The sequence below is a fragment of the Nicotiana sylvestris genome, chromosome 3 (assembly GCF_000393655.2).
Source record: "Nicotiana sylvestris chromosome 3, ASM39365v2, whole genome shotgun sequence".
In the NCBI taxonomy this organism is placed as follows: Eukaryota; Viridiplantae; Streptophyta; class Magnoliopsida; order Solanales; family Solanaceae; genus Nicotiana; species Nicotiana sylvestris.
Window position 1 is genome coordinate 185,825,846 of NC_091059.1, and position 26,050 is coordinate 185,851,895.

Genomic DNA, 26,050 nt, shown 5'->3' on the forward strand with positions numbered 1-26,050 from the left:
CTACCGCTCATGGAGTTTGCATATAACAACCTTTATCAATCGAGTATTCAGATGGTTCCATATAAGGCTTTATATGGGAGACAGTGTAGATCTCCAGTAGGTTGGTCTAAGTCGGGCGAGGCTAGGCTTTTGGGTATAGACTTGGTACAAGATGCTTTGGACAAGGTGAAGGTGATTCAGGAGCGACTTCGTACAGCTTAATCAAGAAAAAAGAGTTATGCTGACAGAAAGTTTCGTGATGTGTCTTACATGGTTAGGGAGAAGGTTCTATTGAAGGTTTCACCCATGAAGGGTGTTATAAGATTTGGGAAAAAGGGCAATTTTAGCCCTCGGTTGGGCCTTTTGAGGTGCTTCGGAGGATTGGGGATGTGTCTTATGAGCTTGCTTTGTCACATAGCTTGTCGGGTGTGCATTTGATATTTCATGTTTCTATGCTCCGGAAGTACATTGGCGATCCGTCTCATGTTTTGGATTTTAGCACGGTTTCGTTAGACGGTAATTTGACTTATGATGTGGAGCCAATGGCTATTTTGGAGCGGCATGTCTGAAAATTGAGATCAAAGGATATAGCTTTAGTGAAAGTGCAGTGGAGAGGTTGCCCCGTGGAGGAGGCTGCCCCGTGGAGGAGGCTACTTGGGAGACCGAGCGGGAGATGCGGAGCAGATATCCACACCTGTTTGAGGCTTCAGGTATGTTTCTAGACTCATTCTAGGACGAGTGTTTATTCAAGAGGGGGAGGATGTAATGACCCAGCCGGTCGTTTCGTGAATTATAGCCCCGTTTCCCCTATTTTTGCTTCTTTATGTGTTCCTCAGCTGTATTTCATCATATCATGTTGGTTGGTTCGAGTCCGGAGTGGTTTTGATGTGGAATGAGACACTTAGTCTCCTATTTAGAAGTTTAAGTTGGAAAAGTCAATTGGATGTTGACTTATGTGTAAATGATCTCACATGTGAATTCTGATGATTCGGTTAGCTCCGTTAGGGATTTTGACCTAGGGAGCACGTCCGGAATGTGATTTGGAGGTCCACAGTAGAATTAGGCTAGAATTGGCGAAATTGAAAATTTGGCGATTTTCGGTCGGCAGTGAAAATTATGATATCGGGGTCGGAATGGAATTCTAAAAATTGGAGTAGGTCCATAGTGTCATTTGTGACGTGGGTGCAAAATTTCAGGTTATTCGGAGGTGATTTGGTAGGTTTCGGCATCGGTTGGGAATTCAAAAGTTTGAAGTTCTTAGGCTTGAATCTGAGGGTTATTTGGTGTTTTGATGTTATTTTGAGTATTTCGAAGGTTCGACTAAGTTTGATTGTTGATTTGTGACTTGGTGGTATGTTTTGTAGAGGTCCCGAGGGCCTCGAGTTGATTTTGGGTGGTTGATGGATCAAGGATGGAGTTTGGAGGAATGCTGAAGATTTGTTCTCAACTGTCATAACCGCACCAGCGCAATGGGGACTGCAGGTGCGAGGTCCGCAGAAGCGAAAGGGGACCGCAGATACGGGATTTGGAATTTGAGGCTGGACCGCGGGGAATGGACCGCAGAAGCGGTCTTGGGCGATTAAGTTAAAACCGTAGGTGCGGTTGTTTGGACCGCAGAAGCGGTTGCGCAGGTGCGAGAAAAGGGCGGCAGGTGCGAAAATGCCTGGGTAGAATGTATAAATTGGACCCTTCTCGAAATTTGAGTTATTTCCACTATTTATATTCGGATTTGGAGCTTTTTGGAGGATTTTGAAGAGGTAATTAAGGGGGTTTACATTGAGGTAAGCTACTTGAGCTTAATACTTGTGATTATGGTAATTTTCAATTGTGTAAGCATGAAATTAGTATAAATTAGGGATGAAATTGAGGGGATTAGGGCTTGAAATTGGAGAGTTTGATTTGGAGATTTGAGGGACCATTTGATGTCGGATTTTGATGAATGTGGTATGTATATACTCGTGAGTGAAAGGAATTTCAAGTTTTGTGATTTTTGTCGGATTCCGAGACATGGTCCTGGGGACCGGGTTTGGGTGAATTTCAGGATTTTTGGTCTAAATTGATAGTTTTTCGTATGGAACTGGTTCCTTGGACTATATTGATTGCATTGTATTGCTTTGCTTAGATTCGGGATGTTTGGAGGCCGATTCCATAGGCAAGGGCGTCGCGGAGTAGGGATTTGACCGGTTTGAGGTAAGTAATGATTGTAAAATCTAGTCCTGAGGGCTGAAACCCCAAATTGTACGTCGTTTTACTACTTTGAGGTGACACACATGCTAGGTGACGAGCGTGTGGGCATGCACCGTTAAGGATTATGACTTGTACCACCCCGTAGCAACTATAAAGTTGCCCATTTGACTGAACCTATACGATACTTATGTGATCTAGAAAGAATTTCTATAAATAGGGATGAATGCCATATTTGGGACTTGTGCCAAAGCTATTTGGACCCTTAGGGGACTTTTTCTTATTATCCTCTCACTGTTTTTGATTTAAGATCCATACTTAGTCATGCTGTGTTTATTAATTCCATAACTCAGTTTTTATTACTCCATTTTGATGCATAAAATGATATTTTGGGCTGAGCACCCTATTTTACTGATAGCCCGAGTGGCTTGAGAGGTTTATGACTGAGTGAGACCAAGGGCCTATTTTGTGAGGATACTACGGGATCAGGCTACGCACTGCAGCATGTTGTTACTAACTCATGATTATGAGAGGCCAAGGGCCTGATTGATTTATGTCACGAGGTGGCTTGTTATAGCGCTTGGGCAGTAGGAGCCCCTCCGGAGTCTACACACCCCCGTAGGGCTAAGAGGACGAAGATGAAACTCAGCAAATCAACAGTAGAGTCAACCGAAACAGCATCAATCCCCAGTCAAAAAATCAACTCGAGAATCTAGGAATTATGAGACAAACGCAGCAGAAATCACAAACAAACTTTTGAAATCCTTCTCCTTCTTTTTCTATGATTTTCCTCCTTTTTTTCTTTTTTTTTTCTTTTGAAGTTTTTGTGTGTTTTCCGGTGGTTAAAACTCATTGGTTTTCATGGCTTTAGGGAGGAAGAAGGAGCTGTTTAAGAGAGTTGATGGATGGCTCTAATAGTTCAAGAGATGGCCAGTTTCATTGTTTTAGTTGGGTGAATCGAGTGGAGGCGGAGATTAGCCATCGAGATGAGAGATTACGAGACTAACTTTTTATTTTTGCTGCTCCTCTCTCGTTTTTTTCAGATCTATTTTCTCTTTCTATCTCATGTTTGAGTATTTTTCGTGTGTATTCAAAAGAGAAACGGGGGAGTGAAGATGGAGACCATGGAGGCTAGGGCTTTCTGGTAGGGAAGGGATGCTCTCTTTTGAGATGATCGAGGGAAAAGGGGTGGCTAGGTCTAGGTATTGGAGGGGGGAGTTCGTCTCTTTCACGGTGGTGGCTCTTAGAACTTCTAAAATGGGGGATTCCCACACTATGTTCCGCCATTTTTTTGTTCATCTTCCATATGAAATGGATTAGGGTTTTTAGAGATGAGAGGGGGAAAGAAACGACGCCGTTTAGGCGTCTGAAGGGAATGGGTAGCTGGGTTGACGGGTCGGGGAATTTGATTGGGGTGGTTTGAGTAGATTTGGGCCATTAAAATGGCTTTTGGCCCAATTTTGATTAAAACCAACTAGGCTCCTTATTTCTTTTCTTTGATTTTAAAAATCTAATTTCATTAATTAAAATCATAAACAAGTTAAATAAAATCCTAAATTAGACTCTAATCTTTATAGAATTAATCTTACTTATTTTCACTAATTTAACATTAATTAATTTAATATACTAGTATAATATACTGGAAGTTCCAGTATAATATACTAGTATAATATACTGGAAGTTCCAGTATAATATACTAGTCCAGCATGAATATGTTTTAAGTTCATACATATGTGCTCCAATCTCCAGTATATTATGCTAGAATTTTTCGGGTGTGGGAGTTCCAGCATAATATGCTGGAAGCACAGGTGCACCAATCTCCAGTATATTATGCTGGAACTTTATGTGTTGCAGCAAAATAGTGGCTATTTTTGAATGACTTGGAAAACATTTGCTATTTTTCAATTATCAGCCCGAAAACTGGCTAGCTCGTGCTATTTTCACCTGAAACTGGCCTATTACCATAATCCTTAAGCTTTTGCGGTTTTGCCCATCAAAAGCGGACCGGCCCATGATGAGTCCATCACCAGTTGCTAAGGTTGATACAAACAAGGCTTTTTTTATTTTTAGCCCGTACCATAAATTATTTACATTCGATAACTGAAAAAATATTTAAAATTTGTATAATTTTTTACTTTTTGTATATAACATACAGAATGTATACATATATAAAAATTATACAAAATGTGTATATTTTTTCGGCTATTATTTTGAGAGTGCCTATACAGGGTCATATTCGGCTACTATCTTATACATAAAATTTTATTGAATATGTATAAATTATTAATTTAATACTCAATAACTTAAAAATAATAAAATGTTGAACCATAAACTTTAAATTCTAACTCCGTTGTTGGGCCCTTAGCGGGATAAAACGTTACCTACTAGAAGTTCTTTATTTCAAACATACCACCACACATTTTTGGTAATAAGTCACAAGTCAATTTGTTATATTAACAATCTCTCTTTTATCGCTGCTAATTTAAAAAAATAAAAAAAATAAGAAATATACAATAGAAACGAGAAACTTTATCTTTACCCCTCAAATTTAGATATTCATGAATGCCAGGTAAATTCAGATTAGTCGACCCAAAACAAGTACTAGACACTGGAATGGAAACAAAATGAAAACATACCTTAACTGACATTGGGGATTTAATTGAAATATTTGACATTACTATACTTAACAATTCATCAAGTTAGTTAAAGGGAAGACAAAAGTAAGTTCGTGATATGTCATTTTATTATGTTTTAATTGTTGTCCTGGTTCTTGAATTTTTGCTAAATCAAATTTTGGGAGGGAAATAAAAGCTTTTACCTACTCTTGGAGCAAAATCATGATCATTGTCTCAAATTTGGATTTTTTTTCTTCGTTTTTCTGTTCATATAATTCATATTCTTTACGAATAGAATTTGAACTCGCAAGATGGCTTCAAATTGGAGAAGATGATGTGACTTGATAATTTAAGTATCATGTTGCAAAATCAAATATACTTGGTCCTTCCATATAAAATATTCTTTTGGATTATTTATAATTAAAATGTTACATTGATAGTAGTTAATATAGTTGGTAATAGTTGTCACATTAGTCTCATAGTTTTAATTATAGTAATTTAATTCTATGTAATTTATATTCCAGTCCTTTTTAGTCCTATTAGTGAGTAGTACAGAATTACTGTCATACACTGCCAGTTGACAGTATTTTATGTATCCCTAGGTAACAGAAATGGCAGAGTAGTCGTTCTTTATATTCCTTGTATTCCAATAATTATCTATGAATGAAAATCTATCTAAAATTCCTCTCTTAAATCTCTCTTCTTAAGTCTCTCTTCTTCTTTTTTCTTCTCCTTAGCTAAAAGTTCTTCTTTTTCTGTTACTTTGTCGAGTGCGAGAGTAACATTTGGTATTAGAGTAGCGGTCCTCTGACCACCATGGCTGATCAGAAACTAAAAGGCATCGAAGATAGCATCAAAAAATTAGATGCTCGGGTCCAGCAATTAACCACTAGAATCAGATGTGAGTCGACAAGTGTTGACAAAATGGATGAGACTCAAGCTCAGAATACTAAAACTCAGAGGAAGCTTGAGTTGATTCTTCAGCAGCTGTTGAAGGATCGATCACCAGAGACGCCTTCACCTACGATTGGATCTTCATATGCTCAAAGAGTATCCTTGTCCATAGGAGGATCAACTAGTGGAGGGAGTATTCGACAACTAGCTCAATCTACAGCTCCACTCACACCTCTTTCAGCAGCTGATGCTCGAGGTATAGCTTTTCCACCTGCTCCTGTGCAGAGAAACCCCCAGCCTCCAATTTTACCTACTCCAGTTGGAACCACAAAAGCAGGGAATCAACATCTGCAAATAGCCACAGCTGAGGATCCAAAGGGCAAACTCATGTTTCCTGAATTTGATGGAACCAACCCCAGGGCTTGGATAAGGAGATGCGACAGGTATTTCGAAATCTATAAAGTACCTGACCATCAGAAAATGACTTATATTGCTATGCACCTCAAAGATAAGGTGGATAACTGGTTTGATGCTTATATTATTGATAGAGGGGGAATAGTGGAATGGCCTTTATTTTGTATGGATGTCTGTAGGAGGTTTGATCATATCAAACCCCTAGATATTATTGATGAGTTTAGCAAATTGAGGTAGGAGGGTAGCATAGAAGGATACCAAAAAAAGTTTGAGGAGTTAAGGATTCTCATGATGATGATCAACCCTCACTTGAATGAGCTGCACTTTGTAGCTAGTTTTGTGAGTGGATTGAAGCCTGAAATCAAGCATTTGGTTAGGATTTATAACCCTTCAACTCTTTTAGACACCTATGAAGTAGCCAAACTGCAAGAGGATGCCTTAAAATCCTTGCAAAAACATTTATATCAACCGCCTCAAAATGCCACCAGAAATTACCATCCCACTACCCTAAGAGTCACCTTTCTTTAGAACGATCTCCCTCTCACCTATAATGAACCACTTAGACTCACCTACCCCACCAGAAATACTCTTCCTATACTAGCCTATCCAAACAACCAGGCAGGCCCTTCTGGTATTGCAGGCACCAACCACCCAAAGAACCTAACCTATGATCAGATGAGAGAAAGAAACATTTGCTTCAGGTGTCATGAGAGATATTACCCTGGTTATCAATATAAACCAAAGACGCTAAACCTAATGACAGTCACTAGTGGAGCTGAACAAGAGGAGTTCTATCATGATGCAAGGGAAGCTACTGAAGCCACTGAACCTGTGGAAGAAACCTTCGCTGTGGTAGAAGAGGAGCATGCTGAATTGTCAATAAATGTGACCTTAGGAATGACTACTTCACCTTCTACTATCAAGATACATGGGACGGTGAAGAAGTTATCAATGTTGATCTTGGTATATAGTGGATCTACTCATAGCTTCATTAGCCCAAGAGTAGCTAAAAGCATGACAAGAATGGTATATCCCTCTGCTCAACCTCTGAGAGTAGTTATGGCCAATGGACAACAGATGTTTAGTGAAGAATGGTGTCCCAAGTTTAAGTGGACTATGCAGGGAGAAGAATTCGATTTTCCTATAAGAGTATTACACCTTGGGGGCTATGATATGGTACTTGGGATGAATTGGTTAGATAAATTCACCCCTGTCATCCTCAACACAAGACCTTTTAGTGTGACCTTCCTTAAAAAGGGAAGAATCATCACACTTAAGGGCAATACTGATAGTGCTAAGGTATGGTTTGATGTTGAGGAAAACACGGCAAAATTATTGCAACAAGGAAGCAGCTGTTGTCTAGTGCAATTATATGATTTATCCCAACAAACTCCAGAAGTGGATGTACCTATACCAGTCATTGAGCTGCTGCAAAAGTATGCTGATATCTTTGAAGAACCAATGCCCTTGCCCCCGGTAAGAATTTGTGACCACACCACACCTTGATGTCTGATGCTCACCCTTTCAGCCTAAGACCATACAGATACTCTCATGACCAAAAGGATGCAATTGAGCACATGATCACATAAATGCTCAAGGTTAGGACTGTGGTACCTAGCCAATCTTGCTTTGCTTCACCAGCTCTCCTAGTTAAAAAGAAGGACTCCACATGGAGATTGTGTGTTGATTACAGGAAGTTAAATGCAATGACAATTAAAAACAAGTATACCATTCCAGTAGTAGAGGACTTATTGGATGAGCTAAAAAGGGCAGTCCTGTTTTCTAAGATTGACCTTAGACATGGTTATCATCAAGTAAGGATGAAGGAATCTGATGAGTTCAAGACTGCTTTTAGAACACATCATAGGCTATGGCAATTCAAAGTTATGCCATTTGGGTTGACTAATGCACCTGCTACATTTCAGGCATTGATGCACCAGGTGTTAGGAGAGTATCTCAGAAATTTCATTTTAGTATTTTTTTTATGACATCTTAGTCTACAATCCAGACTTGAGTAGTCACTTGAGGCATTTGGAAAATGTGCTTCAATTGTTGAGACAACACCAACTATATGCTAAGAGATCAAAATGCTCCTTTGCTCAATCCCACGTGGACTACCTTAGCCACATCATTTAAGGAAATGGTGTGCAAACCGACCCTGCTAAGATTAAAACAATGTTGTAGTGGCCTACACCAACAAGCATTAAGGCATTAAGAGGGTTTCTTGGACTCACTGGATACTACGAGAGATTTATATTGGGTTATGGAGTCATTAGTAAGCCATTGACTTTACTGCTCAAGAAAGGGAACTTTGCATGGACTAAAGAAGCTACAGCTACATTTGAAAGGCTCAAAGAGGCAATGGTTAAGGCTCCTGTATTGGCCTTACCAGATTTCTCTAAGCCTTTCATTGTAGAAGTTGATGCTAGTGGTTCAGGTATTGGAGCCATACTTATACAAAAGCATCATCCAATAGCTTATCTGAGTCAGGCTCTTAGTCCTAAAAATCAAGGACAATCAACCTATGAGAAGGAATTACTGGCCTTAATATTAGCTGTGGACAAGTGGAGGCATTACTTGCAGTAGAATTTCTTCATATTCAAGACTGACCATTTCAGCTTCAAATTCCTAATGATCAGAGGATTTCTACTGTGCTACAACATAAAGGGTTAACTACGTTACTGGGGCTAAACTTTGATATTCAGTATAGGAAAGAAAGTGAGAATTCAGCAGTTAATGCCTTATCTAGGAAAATTCTAGGACATTGTAATGTTATCACCAGCATCAGGCCAACTTGGGATCAAGAAGTGTTGGAAAGCTATCATGGAGATGAGGAAGCAACTCAACTCATTTCTGACCTTACTCATAATCCAAATGAAAGTGCTACAAACCAAGTAGTGAATGGACTACTAAGGCATTTGAGCAAGTTATAAATAGGAAGTCCAGGGAATATGAGGCAGCAGCTGATAAAGACTATGTACTCCTCAGCACTAGAAGGTTATTCTAAAGTGCTAGCCACTTACAAAAGGTTGAGGTCACTATTCTATTGTCCATCTATGCAATTAGACATTCAGAAGGTCATCCAAGAATGTGATGTTTGTCAAAGAAACAAAACTAAAAACATTACACACCCGGGATTGTTGTAACCCTTGTCCATTCCAGAACATCTTTGGAAGCATATTTCTATGGATTTTATTGAAGGACTTCCAAAATCAGAAGGGAAAGACACTATCTTAGTGGTGATTGACAAGTTCAATAAGTATGTACATTGCATTCCACTCCTTCATTCTTTCAATGCAGTTCAAGTTGCAAAGGCTTTCTTAGACCAAGTGTATAAGTTACATGGCCTCCCTCAAAGCATAGTATCTGATAGAGATAAAGTGTTCACCAGCCTTTTTGGAAGGAACTCTTTAAGTTATTGAAGGTTGAGTTACACATGAATTCAGCTTACCATCCTCAGACAGATGGTCAATTAGAGAGGTTAAACAGGTGCTTAGAAACATATCTCAAATGCAAGACAAGTCCTAAACCAAAGGCATGGAATCAGTGGCTTTCCCTAGCTGAATTCTGGTACAACACCTCATTCCATTCTGCATTACAAATGACTCCACTTCAGGTTATCTATGGTTATGAACCTCCTCAGCTGACATTTGAATTAATTGCTCAAAGTAAAGTGGACTCTATAGTTCAGTGGTTAAAGGAAAGGCAAGTGATGGCTAAGGTACTGCAGGAAAGCCTCAGAAAGGCTCAAAATAGGATGAAACAGCATGCGGATAAGCACAGGATTGATCGAGAATTTTCAGTAGGGGATTGGGTCTATCTTAAGCTACAACCTTATAGGCAGTCCTCTGTTGCTATCCGGAAAAGCCTTAAACTTTCCTCTAAGTTCTATGGTTCTTATCAAGTCCTCAAAAGGATTGGCATTGCTTCTTATGGGTTACAACTTCCTCCAACAGCAAAATCCATCCAGTTTTTCATATTTCACAGCTCAAGAATAAGATAGGCACTAATATAGTTGCCTGTGTTGACCCTCCTGTGTGCTCACCTGATGAAGCTCCTATGACTGAACCAGTTGATGTGTTGGGAAAAAGAATGATCAAGCGAGGGAATAAAGCAGTGACACAAGTTTAGATACAATGGTCCAACTTACTTCTGGAAGAGGCTACTTGGGAAGATTATGGCTTCATCAAATCCCAGTTTCCAAATTTCGAACCTTGAGGACAAGGTTCTATAAGGGGCAGGGTTTGTTACATTGATGGTAGTTAATACAGTTGGTAATAGTTGTCACATTAGTCTCATAGTTTTAATTATAGCAATTTAGTCTTATGTAATTTAAATTCCGGTCCTATTACTGAGTAGTACAGAATTGCTGTCATACATTGTCAGTTGGCAGTATTTTAGTGATTCCAGTCCTTGTATTCCAATGATTATCTATGAATGAAGATCTATCTAAAATTCCTTTCCTAAATCTCTCTTCTTGCTTCTCTCTTTTTTTCTTTTTCTTCTCTTTAGCCGAAAGTTCTTCTTTTCTGTTACTTTGTTGAGTGTGAGAGTAACATAAAATAATTAGGAAGATAGAACTGGGACACGTTTAATACTAGCCTACTAGGCCTTTATGAATGATTGTTATTTCACATGAAAGATGATTAAGATAGTGCAAAACAAAGGGATAGATAAGAGCAATGGAAAAGGAGTTGAAAGTTCTCAACGAATTAACCGAGCTTTGTCATTTTGTATCCAACGATAGTGCTCCAATTTTTACTGAAAAATTTGTCGTAAATATCCATTAATGGTGTAAAAGTAAAATTATATATTTAGAGACGAGAGCCTTCCTTTCCTTTCTAACTCTTCGCACGATACTCTTACCTTCGTGCAAATGTTCTAAGCGAAAGAAACATTCTTTTTATTCTGTTGGCATTATTCTTCATTTAAGCATATTATTAGCTTGAATATTTTACAATTTACTCCAAATATTAAGTCAAAAATTCATGTTAGTTTTTGCATAAAGTCACGCAAAGCGAAATTCTGTAGAAAAAAGGAAATATTAAGACGACAAGTGTATAAATGAGTTTTTATTTGTTTGGCACTTGATTTGTATAGCATCATGATTCGACAACGACAACATAAAGTAGAGTAAATTTCAATAAAAGATAAAATGAGTCATTCTCGTAAAAATCATTCATGCATATGTACATATATATTATAAAGTGTAGCTGTGTTTTCTTAATTGGATGGTACATTAAGAATATTAGAAGTCTGCCTCAATTATCAATTTTTGAAGTCAAATTGCATTGATTAAGAATTTCTTTTTCTTTTTTCAAAATTTTCTGGAAAACTCGCAGCCGCTATCCTTTGGGTGCGCACGGGATAATCTGCTTATTGTGAATCACGCACAAACCACACATGAGATAAAAACTGCACTAGTCAAGCGGAGGCGGAGCTAGAATTTCAAGTCTGTGGGTTAGGAATTCTAGTCGTTTTAAACTACTGGGCTCTAAATTAATAGTTTATATATATTTAACAATTTTTTAAGACAAATACAGGATTCGAACCAAAGCTACTGGGTTCGGCCAAACCCGCTCGGAATACTCTAGCTCCGCCCCTGTAGTCAAGTCGGGTGCGACGATCTATGACTGAGGAGACTGCTGGCGAGGGGAATCGATCTCAGATCTCCACATGGAAAACCACTCATCCAACCCTTGTGGGCCATTGATTAAGATGATGCCATTGTATCCTTAAATCAAATCTCAATCTTTATTTGATTTGATATTCTTTAATCCAATTTCAACAAATCGCATAAAATTTGGTGGACGTATAATATTTCCAACGATCACTCATAAATCCTTTCTGTTTAGATTTAAAACACCAACAGCTTTATGATTGATAGAGCATAAATCATAATCCTACTTATATTCCATATCTATTTTTCTTCCTTATGTACACTAATTATTCGTAAGTGTTGAATTAGGCTTATTCGAAATTCAGAAAATTGACCCAAAAAATGATGGAGCAAAGACATTAATAATGATGGAGAATCCAGGCTATATTAAACGTGATCCATGTGCATCAGCTTTCTCTTTTCATTAGGTGTCTCTTACCTGCATTGAAGTTCGATTAAATTTAGATTCATGCTGGAAAGTCTCACATTAAAAGGTAAAGTATTTCCGGGCAAGGCGATTTCTTACTTCTCGAAAAGTTTGATTAAAAATGAATAAGTACGTATCACTCCACCACTAATAAGTGTGCCGTCATACATACAACTACTCTACAAATCAACCTCCAAAAAATATTATTTCCCTATTTGGTGCTATAAAGCTTTACAACAGTAAAAGATGACGCATCGACTAAGGAAAATAGAAAAAGAGGAAAAGGAGAAAAGAAGCATCGACGTTCGCCAATGTAAATAATAGAATCCAAAAATAATTAAGAAATCTTTCCAGCGAGACTTACATCAAATATGGCGAAATAATATTTCTGTATTAAAAATACTCCTTCCTTCATTTTTAGTTATTCGCTTTAAAATTTTGCACTCCCTTTAAGAAAAAATAAATAAAATATATATTTTGTAATTTTACCCATAATAATGATAGCATTTCAAAAAATATTGAAAAATTATTTGGGGAATGAGTAGTTAATAATAAGTGTTAAAACGAGAAAAAAAATTGTCTTCTTCTTGAATTGCAAAAATGGATAAGCAAAAGAAAAAATGTATTTTCATTATAATGGACATGTTAAAGTGAACTGAGGGAGTATGAAAAAGCTAAACTAACATATGGGATATTGCCTTCTTTTCTTGGGCAAACAAGGCTGGGTATAAGCTACTAATTGATTTAACTGCAAAAGTGACAAATTAAAGTGCAAATATATATAAACAAATAATTTGAATTCCCTTGCTTAGTATATAAACACTAAAAGCAAGTAAATTTTACCCATTCACATATGACAGTATAAGCGGGTTCAGACCGAATTTAATGAGAAAATTATTTCTAGTAGTTGAATATATATTTTAAAAAAATAAAGCTTTAGTCATTTCAACCCAGTAATTAAGTGCAATGACACTTGATGTGCACTGGCTTATATATTGAATTCATTTAGATGAGTAAATTATGTACTTTAGTAGGTACATAAATCAATAATGTTGGTTGAGACATAATCAGTTTGTTAGAATATTAAACGGAAATAGCGGACAACAACTGTCTGGAATTCTGAATAATACAAAATCAACCTAGAAGGATCATAGGACACGCAACTACTTGTCATGTTAATAGTTGCGCGAAATCAGAATTTGAAATTTATTTAGTCTTAACTTGCCATCAAATTTATAATTTGCTTTAGTTATTTGATTCGCAATTAAATATTTATATATTTTTATAGGATTTACTAATACAAATATGAGTTCCAATTGAGTAAAAAACTATTGAATTTCATCTGATACCATAACTAATATTGTAGCTCTGCCACGCCACGCCATGTGAATTAATGGTCAAGAGAAGAAAACAAAACAAAGAAACGCCGATATTGATTCTTCTAAATTTCCAATTAATACAGCACAACGACACAGCTACCACTAGCAATAATCCATTAACACAGCTAGCTAAGTCCATGGCCCCCCTAGTCAACATTACTTCGACGACTAGGACTAGCTGCAGCCTTAATTTCTTATCTACCATTTTGAAGTTTCAAATCCTGTTGACAATTAATGGTTCATATATTACAGGCTTGTTACGCCAATCTTTCTTCTGTTTATTTTTCTTCGCTACAGTTAGAGTTGACAATTTTAATTTGTTTTCTAGCAAGTAAATTTTTGTTTGGTAATGCACAGAGAAACAAGATTTAGGATGGTATTACTGCAAAATTGATATTAGTTGATATAACTTCCCGCCACCTGGTTGACGTTTTGAGTTTGAGTCTGATCGCTATTCAATTATTGAAAAGAATTTTCCTGTGCTTAACAAATAAAAAAGAACCAGACAAACACACCGTGCTGAGAATATAATAGTAAAGTAAAAAAATATGATCTTTCTAATCATTTAAGTTTCAAATGAGATTGTGGCACAGTTCAACCCAAACTGATAAAAAACGACTACTCAGCTGCGAGCTTATTTATTGGTCAGTGGGAATTGTATGGCCAAAATTCGACCGAGGAAATTGATTATCGTGAGATTCGTAACTTATCATAGGCAGTTTGGCCGAGATCGAGAAGCATGAACAGAAGTAACGGCTAGTATAGCTTTGGAACCTTCAAAGGGAATATTCTATTGAATATTTTATTTGTGATACCTTTTAGGGTTTTTTGGGAATATCTCATATAAATAGTAAGAGAGATAAGGCAAAAGGCATGTAATATTCCATTTGATAAGAACACTTTTGAAAAGTAAGCTCTCGAGATAAATACAAAGAACAACTTTCTGATAGAGATCCGATCTTTGTATTCTATCCATTGTCATTTCCACCTGATCCGAGAAAGTGTCCAATACTCTCTCGCATTTTTGTCATTCATCATTGTCAAAGGAATACATCATTCAATATTGGGTGAATCTTCCTCCTTATTTCATTTAGTGTCATTTATTGTTATTTCCTACTTATCATTATTCTCATCCCATTAATAACCGCAACATTTATTGTGTATTGCACTAAATCAACTTCGACGTGGTCCCGCACTGATTTTAAATCTAGGGTTATTATCTTTAACTAGGATATCCTCTTATCGTTTTATTTAATTAGTTTAACCAAAGATTCATATTTTTTGTTCAAACAGGAACTAATCAGGGAATTAAGAGTTAACTTCTTATTTCTGGAAATAAATTTGATTGTCCTATTTTCTTGTGGTGTTGAATCTAAATTCCAGATATATGTTGGATTTCTCTGATATTTTGGGGAAAATTGAGAGGGCACTAACAGAGTGGATAACGAACGTAACTTATAATATATCGTTTTCGTATAATAGTAGCATGTCCACAGAGTAGCATATTCGCACCTTTATTTATCACATACATGGGGCATAGTTTGCTGGCTGGCTTTTGAAGCTAATAAAGTTAAAGTAGTGGCTGCTTCACTGTTTTATCATTGAAAAGCAGCATTTGTCAATACAGTCGAGGGATTTAATATTACGTTAGTAGTATTTAGTAAGCTACAATACTTTTGTCTTTCAAAGGTGATTGTCTGTCCAGTTAATTTCAGAGCACATTGGATCCTTTTACTGTTTAAGAAGACGTGAAAAATCTAAAATTGGTCCCTCTTCTCTCGTAAGTGGTAAAGAAAATGTGGATTACAATAGCTAAAGCGTCACTCTGTCTTTGTTGTTGGTATTGCATTTTTTTTTGGAGTCTTGATTGGCGGCTTTTCACCCTCAAGGCATCACTTCTTGAGTTGTGCGGAAAGTTCAAAATTTTCATTTAAGTGGCGAAGCTAGATTTTGAGTTTTAAGAGTTTTGTATTGCAAAAAAAAGAAGCTCACTGGAATTTGGATAAATTACTTTTATATATTAAATGTTATTTAACAATAATACGGAGTCTGAACCAAAGATACTACGTATCTTTTAACGAACCCATTAAGAAGAATTGTTGCTCCAATCCTCGTTTTCAATTCACGAAGACACAAAGAGTAGCTGCCTACTACTTGTTATTCTTCCTGTTTCATTTTTATATCGTGGTATTCGGTTGAATACAAAGTTTAAGAAAGAATTTTTTTAAAAATTTATTGGCTTAATACATACTATGACATTTGTGTTATACCTATAAAAAAAATATGTCATTAAATGTTAAATAAGACTTTTAAAATTACCAATCATAAAAAAAATTACATTTAATTTTTCGAGATAAATTAATTAAAAAAGGAAATTAACGCCAGTATTCCACGATTCTTGTTCTAGGGCACTAATTAGCTGCTCCAAATTAGTAAAAGTTTAACAAAGCACTTGGGCGGGCAAAACAGCAAGCCAGTGAGTGAAGACTGGCCAACAAATGTCACGCTAAGGAAAAATACGCAGAAAATAGATTAAGTAAGATAGACATTCACTTTGATTCGTCATTTTACAATGACCAATAGTATCCTGTAACCCAAGGCTAAAGCCCTTTTGCTTCGCCAACTTGTATTCTTGTAACACAACATATAATTTTCAACTAATCTTGTCATATGCCAACATCACTGATTGAGTTATAATAATTGATTAAAGTTGATAAAGGCAAGAGGTCAAATGGGGCACACACATCGAGAAAAAGAAAACGAAAGACAACAAAGCAAAGAAAAGTATAGATGCCATTCGCACCATTCATGTGGCATCTATAATTACATGCAAATTAAATTAGTACTAGAACAAATTTTAACAGAATGTTGAAAAAGTAGGACCAGTGTTACTGATATAAAACCCCACCAATCCAACACTTCTCTTCACAACTCTACCTTATATTTCTTCATCCAAAATGACACGTGTCAAAGATTTCTTCGCCGGAATGTTGGATTCCGGCAAGAACGTTAATTTTTCCAAAGGAAAAAAGAAACTATTCTTGACCGTCGTTGCCTCAGTCCTACTCGTTGCAGCAGTTATCGGAGTAGTTGTCGGTGTAAAATTCCGTTCAAATAACTCCGACGACCACGCAGACATACAGGCCATTACCTCTGCAGCTCATGCCATTGTAAAATCTGCGTGTGAAAACACCCTGCACCCCGAATTATGTTACTCTACAATTGCAAGTGTTTCAGATTTCTCCAAAAAAGTAACTAGCCAAAAAGACGTGATTGAGTTGTCCTTGAATATCACCTGCAGGGCCGTCCAACACAACTTTTTTAAGGTCGAAAAACTCATCAAAACAAGAAAAGGTATTACTTATTAAAATGCATAACCATCTCGAATAAACTTAAATTAACTAACAAAGTACACTTTTAATTACTGTATTTAATTATATTATGTCTTAACTTGGGGCCTTGAGAAACAGTCTCTCTGCTCAATGTAAGGGTAAGGTATAATTTACCCTCCATAGACTCCACTAGTCGGATTCTACTGAGATGTTGATGTTGTTGTTATGTCTTTAACTTGCCCTTAACGTCGTGTAGGTAGGTTTGATTTCATATTGTCTGATTGAATATCATGTTGAACGGTGTGACTGATATATTAAGTAATTGTTTAATTATACAGGTCTAAAGCCACGAGAAAAGGTTGCGTTGCACGATTGCCTTGAGACAATAGACGAGACTCTCGACGAACTCCACACGGCCATAAAAGACCTCGAGCTATATCCCAACAAAAAGTCTCTGAAAGCCCACGCAGATGACCTTAAAACTCTAATAAGTTCAGCAATTACTAACCAAGAGACTTGCCTTGACGGTTTCTCTCACGACGACGCCGATAAAAAGGTTCGCAAAGCTTTGCTGAAAGGTCAAAAGCACGTAGAAAAAATGTGCAGTAATGCTTTAGCTATGATTTGTAATATGACCGATACAGACATTGCTAATGAGCAGAAGTTGAAGGGTACCACTACTAACAGGTATTAAAATTTGTCTTGTCCGAATATCTTAAAGTTTAAATTATTAAAAAGAGTGTATATTTATTTGCTTAATTATATTTACGACGCTGCAAGCATTGTTATACTAAAAAATATATATTTATTTACTTAATTATGTCTTAAACAATAGGAAGTTGAGAGAGGACAATAGTGAGTGGCCGGAGTGGTTGTCTGCTGGGGACAGAAGATTGCTGCAGTCCTCGACGGTGAGGCCCGACGTGGTTGTGGCGGCGGACGGAAGCGGAAATTTCAAGACGGTGTCGGAGGCGGTAGCAAAAGCACCAGAGAAGAGCAGCAAGAGGTATGTAATAAGGATAAAAGCTGGTGTTTACAGGGAGAATGTAGATGTGCCGAAGAAGAAGACAAATATTATGTTTATGGGAGATGGAAGAAGCAATACTATTATTACAGGAAGTAGAAATGTGAAAGATGGTAGCACTACTTTCCACTCCGCCACTGTTGGTAAGTTTTTCAATTATTTGTATCCAGCTAGCTTTAAAAAATTGTAACTTTTTTCTTCTGATTAATTCCTTAGTTTACTACTAATACCATGTAGAGTTAGCTTAGGTCTGCAGCTAACTATCGCTAATTGGATTTATTGCTATTTTAACTAATCTTACTATTAGTAATTAACGTTGAGGAAATGGCGTGAATGTCCTTAAACTGGTGGTTTAATGTTATTGCTGATTATATTGATTGAAACTAAGAAACTACTTATTAACCTTTTACCGTAATCTTTGACCTCCTCCGTCCCCTCTTATCAATGGTCATGTCCTTAGTGATAAAACAACGTCATATCCTGCCTAATTATTATGAAAAATTTAGTGTAAATCATTCTTTAGGCGAGTGTATATAAGTTAAGCCCATTTCAAAGTAGAAATCATTGTTTCGGAGCTGGAATCCTGGAAAATGTGCTAATAATTCCACACACGAACAAAATAATGCGTACAATGTTGCAAAGGAATTGAAGCAGGGATATGGCCATGTGGGAAGGTACTATTTGGAACATTATCTTTTCTTTTGGGTGAGATTTAGTAACATTATCGGTCCCTACTCAGTCCTAAAGTATAAAATTATTACTATGTTACATCACATTTTAAAAAAAAAATTAAGCTGATCTATTCTCACTTGAAAATAAGAAAAAGTTCATTAATTTACCTCTAAAATGAGAAAAGAAGAACTAAAGTTCAGTACTTTTATTTGTTTGTAGCAATTGAACAGAATTTAGTGTCTAGCCTTTATTTTTTACTCAATCTGGAAATTACGAATCTCACGTCTGGAAAAGTAAATTGGAGAGCTGCACGATTTAGATTTGTCATCCACTTCGGCTAAATATAATCTAGTCGCAAGATTCTAGTGATATGATCAAAGCCTTTGATTCAAAGGTTACAGTTCGCTCTCTGATGCTTTCCAGCTGGGAACTGGCTTCTTTCCTTTTTAATACTTCATAACTTTTGACTTTTCTGTATCAATGAGGTCACCTCTTTCTTCCCAACTTAGAAAAGTATCATCTATTTCCCCCATTTAGTATATTTACTATCTTTTTTTTTCTCTTTCTGAAACAGATTCTTTATTTTTTTGAAGTAAGGGTAAAGTTTGTATACACTCTATCCTTCATATACCTACTTTTGAGATTTTACTGGATTGTTATTGTTATAGTATATTTACTAACTTTATCTAAAACTATGATACTAGAAGGAAAATGATGATTTATTACTCTGTTCTATTTCAATTTAGTTATTTAGATGACACACTTTCTTTATTAGTCTCTTAACAAAGAATGACACATTTTTATATTTAGAAACTATTTTACTTTAAATTTTTTATTTTACTCAATTTCCCGTTAATTAGAAGCTTTTATACACACAAAAACATCATAAGCGCCCAAAGCTTTGGCCCTTTGAACTTATAGGATCACATGTTTTAAAAAAATATTAAATTTTGTGTCTAAGTCAAATTATATCATTTGAATTTGAAAGAAATTATAATTTTATAATGGAAATAAAGGTTCTTTTCTTCTTTATAGCAGCCTTTAGTAACTGATTCCTTTGATTACGGTCCCGATAAGAATAATTCATTGGTACATTCTTAGCTGGCAATAAATGTGACGCTCTCACCTTTTTTGTACTTTAGTCACTTGGATATTTATTCGATTTCGATAGGGAAAGAACTATGTGACAGTTGAAAATTCAAAATCTAACATACATTTATTAGTCGTTTTATTCGTGTTGTTGGATAGAATTATTGATGAGTTGTCTCAAATTGATGTGCAGCTGCGGTAGGTGAAAAATTCTTGGCCCGAGACATAACTTTCCAAAACACTGCAGGGGCCGCAAAACACCAAGCCGTAGCACTTCGCGTGGGGTCTGATTTGTCCGCTTTCTATAGATGTGACATTTTAGCCTATCAAGACTCTCTCTACGTTCACTCCAATCGTCAATATTTTGTTCAGTGTTTAATTGCGGGCACTGTTGATTTTATTTTCGGCAATGCTGCTGCTGTTTTACAAGACTGTGATATTCATGCCCGGCGTCCTGGTTCGGGTCAGAAGAATATGGTCACAGCCCAAGGAAGATCTGACCCGAACCAGAACACTGGAATTGTGATCCAGAAATGTAGAATTGGTGCAACGTCTGATTTGAGACCAGTTCAGAAGAGTTTCCCCACGTATCTTGGACGGCCATGGAAAGAATATTCTAGGACTGTGATTATGCAATCGTCAATTACTGATGTGATTAATTCTGCTGGATGGCATGAATGGAATGGGAATTTTGCGCTTAATACTTTGTTTTATGGCGAGTATCAAAATACTGGGGCAGGAGCTGGGACCTCAGGAAGAGTTAAATGGAAAGGGTTTAAGGTCATTACAAGTGCAACTGAGGCTCAAGCTTATACTCCTGGTAGATTCATTGCTGGAGGTAGTTGGTTGAGCTCCACTGGCTTCCCTTTTTCTCTTGGTCTCTGAAATCCTTTATTTTAAGTAGTATTTTGTTTTCAAGTTTTTGTGAAGTTTCATGAGAAATGTTTATTTTGAGCCGGAGGACACTCATGCATGGCAATGGTGTTTGGCTGATGGAGAAATAACAAGATTCATCAACGAATAGGGGTTGGAAATTTTCTTTATGAACTTCTATTCGTGCTGAGGAATTTTAGTGATATAGACCTAAATATTCCCTAATGTGTGTAATTATCCTATCTAAAAGCGAAAAGCCAAAAGAATGTGGAAATAAAATAAGAGAATTTCAAAGCTCCATATACTTATCTTTGTCCTAACGTCTTACCCTGTAATTACTGTTTGCTTTTTCATTATTCTTCACTTAAATATCAAGTAATAAAGTAATTATTTTTTAACTAATTAACATGTATTCATCTAAACTCTTGAGCACAGCAACTTGTTCACGATTAGGTGTGTTGCTAATTGTTCTATCGGCAACATTACTCAATGGTTGAAGTTCAACTACCACCCTCTTGTCAGCTTCCAAAGTTATTTATACCAGTCCGCCAAGATTTTCAAAATACAAAAATTGGCTCGTCGCAGAAATTAATTTTATTCACTAGCTAAAAAATGTATATTATATATATATATATAATACACATATACATATAATTATATATTTATCATCTTATTATTTTTTGGGAGCGTCTAAGAATAAACATTTCTCTACATTGTATACTCAGGTTTGTCCCAAAAAAATGGACAAGTTAAAATTTACTGAACAATTGATTAGCGGAAAAATGACACTATATAATTGATTAGCGGGCAGTGGCTGTCAAATAAGTTGTGGGCTTATGCCTAGGTGTTTCTCTTTTACCTTTCTTGTGAGCGGCACCACACTCAATTGCATTACCCATTTTGGGTTGAAGTAATCAAACATCCAAAAGTGAGAGAGAATATATCTAACCCAATTAACATGGTCAATCTCTTGCTTGGTCAGTATTCTCCATTTTGGTTAAGAAGAATTAGCCCAAATATCTGCTCATCCAATCACTTAAACAAAAAATAGCTAGTAGAAGTATAATATATACATAATTTATATTATATATATATATATATATATATGTATGTATATAATTATGTATAATCAATATATAATATATGTATATAACTAAAAATGTAAATAATGAATATGACCGATTATTTGTGTAAAGATCCCTTGGTTAACTATTAGTTTCATATTGGGCCATTTGTGTGATGTGCCCAGACAGGCCCAAAAGAAAATTACGTAATGCCCATTTGAAAAATATTACAGTTCTCACCTATTTAGGAAGAAATCTATATATACTATATTAAAAGTACGAAGGCCGTTAGTGAAATATCGTTCGCATTTTTTATCCTTTAAAAATAGATTTCACACTAGACAAAATAGTAATTCAATTATTTTCCTAATAGTTATGACTTTTTTTCCCTAACATTTAAGACTTTGAAGTCAACTAAAATTATAGTTATTAAACATTTCCTTATTTGAAGGAAGTCCTAATATTTAAGAATTTAAAATCAAGTAAGCTTTTATTTATATAAATTCTTTCCATATTTGAATTGAATAAAATAACTATTACCGTGTAATAATAAGTATGTTTCTTCCATGTAGAATAAATAATCCTAATTCCACACAAAAAAAAACGTTTAATAAACAAAATTAACTTTGTCATTATAACTATGTTTCTTTCTCCAGAGACAAACAAACCAAAATAACTTTAATAATTATGGAGTTTAAAAGTATAAAAGACAAAGCCAAATATTATATTCAACGAACAACAAAGATTTTGGCTTTGAAAATAATAGTTAGCGTTAGTTGGAAGAATTATTTTGAAAAGTAACATTTTGGTTAGTTGTCATTTTTTGAATTTGAAAAATAAATAGTCTCAAAAGGACAAATTATTGGCGATGTTCGAGAGAACATAACAAAAAAAAAAAAAAAAGAGTATCTAAGATATATAACAACCTAAAATTATTGAGAGAGAGTTAAATAGAGTTAAATGTGGCACAACAAAAATTGATTTATACCAACTTTTATATAGAGTTATATAAAAGTTGAGAGAGATTTATATAGAGTTATCTGTACCTTTTGAAAAACTAATTTTTTTCTTCAAAAAGAAAATCTACGTTTAAAATATTTGTCTAACATGTAGAACTAAACTTAATTTAATTTTAACATGAATTTTATATTCTTGCTACTTCTAGAATAGTATTAACGTAGTCTTTTTAGAACCCGTGAATTGTAATTTTGTTACAACATAGATGCATAGTTCTTTACTAATTTACTGAAAATAATTACTATATTTTTTCTTATTAATTAGAGTAATAGCACAATTTATATTTTCTCAACGAGAAAAAAAAAAAGGCATCTTTTGTCGGTTAGTTGACTTTATTTGTATTTTTTTTGTAATAAACTTAAGAATATGTAACTTTTCAAATAAAATTTTTCGGAATAATTTAAATATCCAAGAGTTAATGTGTTCTTGCTAAAACTAAAAATGAAGTATAACTTGTGAAATTGAAGTAATGATATTCTAAAATTTGTAAGGATTTTTAAGTTGAATATATTGACTGACATGATTGAGGCTTATATGGGGTATAGTTTTTCTATTTATTGTGTTAGCTAGATAAGTTCAACAATTCCTTTCAAGAACTTATATTTTTTCTATAATTTTTATCTTATCACTCAAACATAATTTCTAATAGAATATTTATGTAATATTTTAATAGTTCATATTCATCGATATAGCATTCACGCGCAATCGTTCGTCATTTTACCATTTAAAATTAGCTTTCATATTGGACAAAATAGTAATATAAGTTAGTTTCCTAAATTTAGAAATAGTCATTTAATTATTTTCTTAATATTTAGAATAATCACTAGAGTAATTATTTTTCTAATATTTAGGATTTTGATCTAAAAAATCATGTTATTTAATTGGAATACTTCATATAAACTTTATTTAGATTTAAGGTATTGAATTTCAAGAATTCACGAATATTTTTTTAATATTAGGTTTAGGACAATTTTATTTTCGTTATAAAAGTTTGGTTTAGTAGTCCTTATTTTCTTATTTTTTTTAGTATACTTTTAGGAGTACTTTTTCAACGTTTACGAGTATTTCTTTTAAATAATAAAATATGTTGAATTATTTTTCTTATATTTAAATAATATCAACTAAATTTTTTGTTATTAAATCATACTTGGGAGTAAAAACACATATCTAGCAATCACAGTCATAATAATCTCAATCAATTCCAATTATTTTAAAATTCAAGTATCAAGCTTAACTAAGAAAATAAAATTATAAAATTAGAACAACTTTTTGACTGAAGGCATTGACAAATTATTGAGAACTTCTATGGAGTAGTTTCTTCTTTTACTGAGTTAAGTACATAAGATCAACATTTATCATTTTTAGGAAAATAAACTTATATTTTATAGCTTAGACACAATATTTCAATATAATATCTATACGACTTTTTAGAATTCTTTTATCCATTAAGATATTATACACGCGCAATGCGCGTATCATAAGACTAGTATCTACAAAATGCTAAACATGTACTTTTTTTATTACCTTGGGGTCATAAACATTTTGTTATACAATGCAAAAACTGTTAGTATATACTAATAAGGTATATAAAAATAGTTCTGGCAGGTAAATATTTTAGGCCGCCTAAATAATTAAGCAAGATAAACTTCTTTAATAATTAGAAGTCTTAAACTTCTTAAATAATTAGAAGTCGTTGTATTCGTGGGTTAGCTTAGTAGTAATTTTGGTTCAAATCTTATATTTATTTAAAAAAATTCATTGAATATATATAAATTATTAGTCAAGAACATAGCTTAAAAAATTATAATTCCGAACTCTAAATCCTACCTCGCCTCTGTATGTACTAATTTTTTGTTCCACCATGCTAACTACGTTAGACAGGGGACTTGAGTAGAGAAAGAACGTTATAAGCCGCAATTAGCGGAGAATAGAGGCAACAAAAAATGGGATCCACACATGCATTGCACCTACTTAACGCTTTGCTGTTTCCATGTGCACGCTAAATATGATCACGCTCTCCACCCACTATATATTACTACTACTATTATTATTCATCATAGTGTCAGATTTATAACAATTTTCCGTTGGCTTAATTTTTAGAGAATTTTTCATAGTAATTAGTCATTTATAGATACTATTTGCTATATTATGAATTATAGATACTTTTTTGTGGCTATAAGATGTATTTAATGTATTTAAGCTATTGTATTCATGAATACAGTAGCAAAAATAGGTGTGAATCAGGGAAGTCTAGCTAATCAGTTGTTGTATTCGAGTGTATTCGACTATATTCATGGAGTAAAAAAATATGGGATTACAACTGGACAGATTATTGTATTCGACCCTATTTACCGAGTGAAATAGGGGATTACATTGTTTTAAAACGGAAAGTGAATCAATTAACATAACAGACTCCTAATATAACTCAACAAACTCAATTATAACACACAAATTTTGTATTTTCAGTTGTAAAAAAAATTCTCAACCGAAAAATACACCAAAAACATAGCAACCTTCAGAGAAATTATATAATACATTTTAATACATAAATTATATTAATAAAAAAAACATATGAATACATTCATGGCATATAGCGAGACAGTGAATACAATGAAATACATAGAATACAACGGAATACATTGAAATATAATGGAAAAAAAGAGTGAATATAATGAGATACATGGAATACAACGAGGTACATTGAATTACAATGGAAAAAAAAATAATGACATACATGAAAATACATTGAAATATATTAACAGAAAATCAAGTTGCTTAGCCCCAAACTACGTCGTCTTTGTTCAAGAACAAACCTTAATTTCCGGCGAATCTACCGTCAAGTAAAAACCCCGAATCTTACCAAAAAGGCCCTTCGTATTCAATCAAGTGCCCTTCGTATTTTAGGAAACCCAATTGGGAGCCCTTCATAACATAAAATCAATAAGAAAAAGCAGAATAATAGACTTTTTGATAAATTGGCTATACTCTCTCAAAGGATAGTGATGCATGTGTCTGGTTTTATGGATTACTCATGCTACAATTTGTTATTTGGTACATCACCATTTTTCTAGCCAATATCCCTTAATGATAAGCTCTTCGTAACAGCCCCGCCAAAAAAATTCATGAATTAAGTGTCCTCCGTCAGTGCCCTTCGTAAGAGAAATTTTCACGAAATCCAATAAGGGAGCCCTTCGTAATAGAAAATCAAATTGCTTCTGACGAAGTCCTCAGTTGTGTTTTCAGGGAATGAGGGAAGAGAATGACATGTATCAAAATAGAGAGAGAAAGAAAAGAGTGTAACTGAATAGTGTATTTAGTGGCTTAGGGATAGGAGGTAACCAAAATTAGATATTTTGCTATAAACATAAAAGGTATCTATAGAATATAATTTTTTTAAATGGTATTTATTTAAAATAAATAATGTATTA

The 26,050-nt window shown here is 34.7% G+C and overlaps 2 protein-coding genes across 2 annotated transcripts; both read left to right on the forward strand.

Moving 5' to 3' along the window:
* Positions 1–5,594: 5,594 nt before the first annotated feature.
* Positions 5,595–8,672, forward strand: LOC138888472 (uncharacterized). Its single transcript, XM_070170339.1, has 4 exons — positions 5,595–6,319; positions 6,788–7,562; positions 7,685–8,026; positions 8,271–8,672. Exons 1-4 carry the CDS (start codon positions 5,595–5,597, stop codon positions 8,670–8,672), a joined length of 2,244 nt encoding a protein of 747 aa, XP_070026440.1.
* A 7,727-nt stretch (positions 8,673–16,399) lies between these two features.
* LOC104214436 (pectinesterase/pectinesterase inhibitor U1) lies at positions 16,400–20,841 on the forward strand. The gene is made up of 4 exons (XM_009764093.2): positions 16,400–16,905; positions 17,222–17,570; positions 17,719–18,050; positions 19,862–20,841. The coding sequence occupies exons 1-4, from the start codon at positions 16,509–16,511 to the stop codon at positions 20,551–20,553; spliced, it is 1,770 nt and encodes a 589-aa protein (XP_009762395.1). The 5' UTR covers positions 16,400–16,508; the 3' UTR covers positions 20,554–20,841.
* The last annotated feature ends 5,209 nt before the right edge of the window (positions 20,842–26,050 follow it).